Genomic DNA, 6,045 nt, shown 5'->3' on the forward strand with positions numbered 1-6,045 from the left:
CAGTTTCTGGGCTTTTTTGGGCAAATTCTCTTTCCAGTACTTCTATAAGTAGATAGATTGGGTGTAAACATTTTAGTTTTTATTGATCTTAGAAAGGAGGGAAAAATAAATAAATAAATAAATAACAGTGAGAACTATCACACCAGAGAATATGCACACATAAAGTTGAAATCTTCATTAATGAACAAAGTTCCAAAACTATGTATCTACCTGAACAAAAGGCCGTATTTAAATCATCACAAATTTATTGCATACATTGTCCTTCTACCTCTATTCTCTTTTACAACAGAACGTTAGACAATGCCTGCAAATTACATCTACAGCCAGCCAAGTCCTTTTTCTGCAGTGCTCTTCATGATACTTGTCGTACGTTGTACTTTTATTTGATTTCATCAATAAAATTTCTCTTTGCCGATCAAAGTAAAAAAAATCAAAACAATAATTTTGTTAATTTAAAACTCCACATCCAATAAATAACTGCTCAATGATTTTCAAATCCAACTCATCTTCATCATCCATCAAACCGTCCAAAAATTTAGACATTAAATTGCAAATGCATTTTATTTAAGTATATATATATATACTTAAGACTCAGAATGAGAGTCATACACTTTTGATGTAGCTGGTGGACGCATGAACACCAACGGCATCGTCCGGGATGTACTTCCCCCAGAACCAATGTGCCTTCCACACTCTATTCATCTCTTCGATTGGCACATTCTTTGTCTCTGGCAACAAAAAGTAGACAAAAAGTGTCATTATGAGCACGAATCCAGCGAAGAAGAAGAAGAGTCCAAATTTCATTTGGCAGAGCATGGAGAGAAAGGCTTGGCCAATGATGAAAGTGAAGAACATGTTGACGGAGACATTGATCGATTGTCCTGCAGATCGGATCTCCAACGGGAAGATTTCACTGGGCACCAACCAACCCAATGGACCCCAAGACCATGCGAAGGCAGCTACGTATAAGCAAATAAATGTCAATGCGATGTCGCCCATGCCTTTGGAGAAGGTTCCTTCTCCCTTTACTCCAAACACGGACCCAACAATGCATCCCACTGCAATCTATATAGTGAAATTTCACTAAGTTAGTGTGCTGTCTTGTGGGTCATACCAAAATGAAACTAGTTATAGAATCAGACATAGACTGTAGATGGATGGATAAGATTTCTCGGAAGTGATCCAGCTAACCTTGTGAAATCTTGTCTGTTAATGTGTATTATGTGTCTGGTTCTATTTTCGTAGTAGAACTGAAATGAATTTTGTCCACGTATTTTAATTCTGGAAAGTTTTTTTGTTTGGACTTTTACCAAGAAAGTAAGGTGTAGTGTGTAGATTTAAAATTAGTATGTTATGGTTCATAGTTAGAATGAATTTTGTCTACATTTCATTTCTAAGTAATATTTTGGATAATTTTTTTTGTAGTATATAACAATTATTGGCACTTGCTTGCTTGCTTACCAAGACATCTTGGCAAACTCTTCCTGCTACATCAGTCAAAAATAGAAAAGTAGAGCGCGGGCGAGTGTTTTTTGAAATTTTTGTTATTCTTTTCACTAAATTAGTTTTTAGTAATTTTCAGAACTGAAAAACCAATAACCCAAAAAAGTTACCTAGAGTTTTAGCCTAAAAAAAATGATGTGCAGTCCAGATTGAACTCTTGTATAGTTTGGTTCACACTTGAAATGAATCTTAATCATACGATGTTTTCTCTAGGTCCTAGCATTCCTGTTTTCAGAAAACAGATTATGAAAACAAAACTAGATAGAGTTACCTGGCAAATGATCATTTGAATGCCACCTTGCAAGAACAAAAACCGTCTCCCAAACTTATCAACAGTGAACACTGAGACCAAAGTAGCAACCACATTAACAAGGCCAGTAATCACAGCACTCATCAATGAAGCATTGTCTCCAAACCCTAGAGTCTTGAAAAGCACAGGTGCATAGAACATGATGACATTAATGCCGGTGAGCTGTTGAAAGAAGGGAATGAAACAGACGATGACAAGGTGAGGCCTGTATTTGAGCTCCATAATGTTCCGCCACGGATGCTCTATTTGCCTTGAGGCCTCGCTCGCATCGATGAGGTCTTGGAACTCGGCATTGACGTCATCGACTCCTCGGATTTTTTGTAACATTTCACGGGCCTGGTGGGTCTGGCCGCGCTCGATCAGGGAGTTGGGGGTGTCGGGTAGGAAGATGGCACCAACTGTCATAATAATGGCGGGGACAGCAGCGAGACCAAGGGAGATTCGCCACCCGTAATCGCCCTTCATTTGGCCGGTGCCATAGTTAACTAGGTTTGCGGCGGAAATTCCGATCGTTGTCGCCATTTGGAAGCCGATGTTGAGGGCTCCTCTGATCTTGGCCGGTGCCATTTCGGCCAGGTAAACCGGTACAGACTGCGTTAATGAAAATGATATGTTCACGGAATTTTTTTTTCAAAATGTTTACAAGAATCATGTGGAGGTGACATTTAAAATATATATATATATATAGTTTTCTTAATAAGTGTTTTGCTTTTAAACTGATAAAATCATTTTGAATTGTAAAACATATCTAAAATGATGTGAATGAAAAATTTTGAAATTACGAAAATAATGATGACATTTTTTATTAGAAATGAAAGAACCACAAAAAAGGTGACAGTATTTTATATGAAAATTTTGTACGATAGCTCCCTTAGTAATCAAAGAGAGAAAGGCGCTTCGTAGTTGTAATGTTTCTTTCTTGTTAAAATTTATTTATTTACTTTTATTTTTTTTCTCTCACGAGGTTATTCAAAGTTTCATCTCGACTAATTTTTAGATATATGTAGTGTTCCATTTCACATATATAAGTAATTATTAAAGTCGTATTTTAAAAATACAATATAGTTTTATAGTAGATCAATCATAATATTTTTAAAAATTAAGTTCAAAACTACTTTGGCTCCTTTAAAATACAGCATAGTTTTATAACTCTTGCTAATGTCTTTTTGTGAAATAACATAAAAGAAATTCTTATAAATGATATCGATAACAGAATCAGTTGTATTCGATTATGTAATGAGTTTATGTGCAAATAGAACTATTGGAAATTTTTTTTTGGGGGGGTATGTTTTACCTGATTAGCATATCCAATGCCAACACCAAGCAACAAACGACCAATGATAAGCATTAGGACGTTTTGAGCAGCGCCATTTAGGATGGCGCCAATTAGGAAAATGGTACCTCCAACAACCATAGAGATTTTCCTTCCGAACGCCCTCGTTGTTGCAGCAGCAAAGAAGGAAGCGATCAACGCCGCTAGATAAAGCGACGATGTGAACAGTGTCAACAAATGGCTGTTGAATTTGCAGTACTGATTCCCAGCAATTGCGTTCTTCTCCTTCTCATATACATCTGGAAAAAACTTCTGCAAGAACTGATCCATGGATGTTACTCCTCCTGCATCAAATATAAAATTGTTCAATGTGACCTTTTAATTTGAATTAAAATGTTTATGGAGATGAGTTTTATTTATAAAAGTGATGCTGTTATTATATCATTCTTGTGTGGTGTTCGTTGTACAAATTTTCTATAAGAATAGTACTTTTTTAATTATCATCATTAAAGACCATTTTCTTCGAGAGTGACTTAGGTCAATTATAGCTTTTACTCAAATTTGAGTAAATATTTAATTTGATACAAAACACTTCAATTGACAAATTCATATTCGAGCATAAATTTGAATAAAATCTTCAACAATGGCAAACTTAATTTTATGTAAGAGTGAGTGAAGAAGAGAAGGGGTTTTTGCATGATTTTTATATAAATTTTAATTTGATGTAAGTTTATGTTATGATTAGAAATGTTTTTATACCCAAAAAAAAAAAAAGAACTAAAACTAAAAATTTATACAAAATCATGTACTCACATCTTAGGCCTATCACTTCAAAATAGAGAACCAACAAGACAACTGTTAATTACGAAAATGCCACCTCTTCATGTTTTTAGTGAAAGATTTTGTATGAATTTTTTTGTAAAATTAACTATTTCCTTTTCTTTAACTTAAGAAACAAGAAACAATTTAATTCGTCTAAAGAATTAGTTCAAAAAGTTAGAAAATTATATGCTACAAAACTTAATGTTATATGAATCACATTTAAAATTTATGTTATCCATATATGTACAACTTTTTCAATCTCTATAACATTACTGAATGGATGATTAAATGCAAAGCAAGCTCTAAGAACAGAAAAGAAAGAGAAGATGGAAAGGGGCAGAAACAAACCTGAAATACCAATGTCATAACCGAAGATGAGACCGCCTGTGGCTGCAACCAAACAGGTTATCACCACAAAGCCGGTGACCCGACCCTCATACTCCCCTGAACCTCCATGACTCACCACTCCTCCCCCTGCCATATTTCCACCAAACCCAAAATTTTCTTTTCTTTTCTTTTCTTTCTTCTTAGTTAATATACATACATACAAAGAAACAAAAGGTCTCTTAGTAAGAAACTCTTTATTTTTTTTTTTGCTCTTCTTCCTTGAGTGAATATGTGTGTGAATGGATGCTTTACATATAGGTGTTAGATCCGATAAATTCGTGTAATGTGTTGGGAATGAAGGTTAAAAATAGAAAGGAAGTGACATAATTTTCCGTGAGATTAAAGAATTGTTATCCATGAAAGATGGATACATGATGTTACTGTAAGCATATGACGCGGGCTCGCTGTATAAATTGTTTGACCATATCTCTGTTCTACGATCGACCGTTAAGTTAGGTTATTAAAGCGACATAATATTTAATGTATTTGGTTTTAATTTTCTGAATTTAATTTTTTAGAAGTTAAGTTTTTTTTATTTTTTTTTTGTTTTTAGTGAATATTTTTACAATTTTAAGTAATTTTTTTTTTTTTTTAGATACATTTTATTTAGATATATCTAAAAAGTAAAAAATTTGTGAAAAAATATTTTAAAAAATTAATAAATATATAAAAATATGAAAAATATATTGAATTTTGGTTTTTTTTTTTATAGTTTTGGTATTTAGTGATTCTTTAAAATATTTTTAAGTATATTTATGTTAGGTGTATCTAAAAATTAAAAAATGCTTAAAATAGTAAAAAAAATTCAGTGAAAACAAAAAAAAAATACGAAAAATAAAAAAATAAAATTTTCTGAAAAGTAAATTTTGAAAATCAAAACCAAATAGAGTGATTGTATTTTTTTTTTTGGAATAATCACAATGGCGTAAGAGGGAAAAAAAAATACACAATAATTAAAATATGTATAAAATTTTTCATTAATTTATACATATTTTTTTGTAAAAGTACACTAATTTGATATTTCCCCTTATTTTTTTAGATAAAATTATGAATCAGTTTGTCTCTAGTTCTTATGACAAGCATTTTTGGCCCAAAACAAGGATAATTATCGTTCTTCTTCTTTTGTCTCAAGTGTATATATTAGAAAAATGATGCAGACCACTAATTAGTGGTTGCATTAGGAATATAACAGTGGGTCCTATTCACTGCCACATGTGTTTTGTGTCTTAGTTTTTATTTTATTTTTTGTTTTTTTTTTTACTTGCCACATCATTAATGGTGGTGTTAGTGGTAAAAATTTAGTGGTCTATAGCATTGTTGTATATATTATTCTTTACAAAAAAAAAATTTAATGCCGATGACCTTACGCTTCGTTTGACATTTAATTAAAAGAATCACATTTTTTTAGAATTTTTTTTTATGTTCAATGATTTTTTTTTTTTAAATGTATTAAAAATTTATACTTTTTCGGTCCATCTAGTGTATAAGAATTTATATGTTTTTATTTATTTATTTATTTATTGGTTTATTTTTTACTTTCCTCCATTGTCTAGTCGAGTACAATCTAAAAATCTTAATTTTTTTAGAAAAAATTAACAAAAAAGTCACTTAAAAAATAAATTCCACATGATTTTGTCATATTTATTTTTAAAAAATGAATGTTTTTGCATTGTGGGTGTCAATTTCCAACCACACTACCAAACGGGAAACTCAGCTGGAGAGCACCGGCTGAGAGCACTCCGACGATCAA

At 32.1% G+C, this 6,045-nt stretch overlaps 1 protein-coding gene across 1 annotated transcript; it reads right to left on the reverse strand.

Annotated features, from left to right (window-relative positions):
• Positions 1-215: 215 nt before the first annotated feature.
• Positions 216-4,389, reverse strand: LOC145803060 (sugar transport protein 10-like). The gene is made up of 4 exons (XM_082896413.1): positions 4,257-4,389; positions 3,108-3,430; positions 1,775-2,404; positions 216-1,065 (listed from the first exon to the last, which is right to left on the reverse strand). Exons 1-4 carry the CDS (start codon positions 4,387-4,389, stop codon positions 604-606), a joined length of 1,548 nt encoding a protein of 515 aa, XP_082752539.1. The 3' UTR covers positions 216-603.
• Positions 4,390-6,045: the final 1,656 nt, after the last annotated feature.

This window comes from Camellia sinensis, chromosome 11 (genome assembly GCF_055761805.1).
Source record: "Camellia sinensis isolate YWXY chromosome 11, ASM5576180v1, whole genome shotgun sequence".
Lineage (NCBI taxonomy): Eukaryota > Viridiplantae > Streptophyta > Magnoliopsida > Ericales > Theaceae > Camellia > Camellia sinensis.

What these genes read in the sequence shown, in the direction of transcription:
- LOC145803060 (XM_082896413.1), bottom strand. Translation starts at nt 4,389, where the DNA reads ATGGCAGGGGGAGGAGTGGTGAGTCATGGAGGTTCAGGGGAGTATGAG. An exon ending in GCATTGGATATGCTAATCAG is followed by an intron (nt 2,405 to 3,107) that starts GTAAAACATACC and finishes TCATTAACGCAG; the next exon opens with TCTGTACCGGTTTACCTGGC. An exon ending in TTCAAATGATCATTTGCCAG is followed by an intron (nt 1,066 to 1,774) that starts GTAACTCTATCT and finishes TTCACTATATAG; the next exon opens with ATTGCAGTGGGATGCATTGT.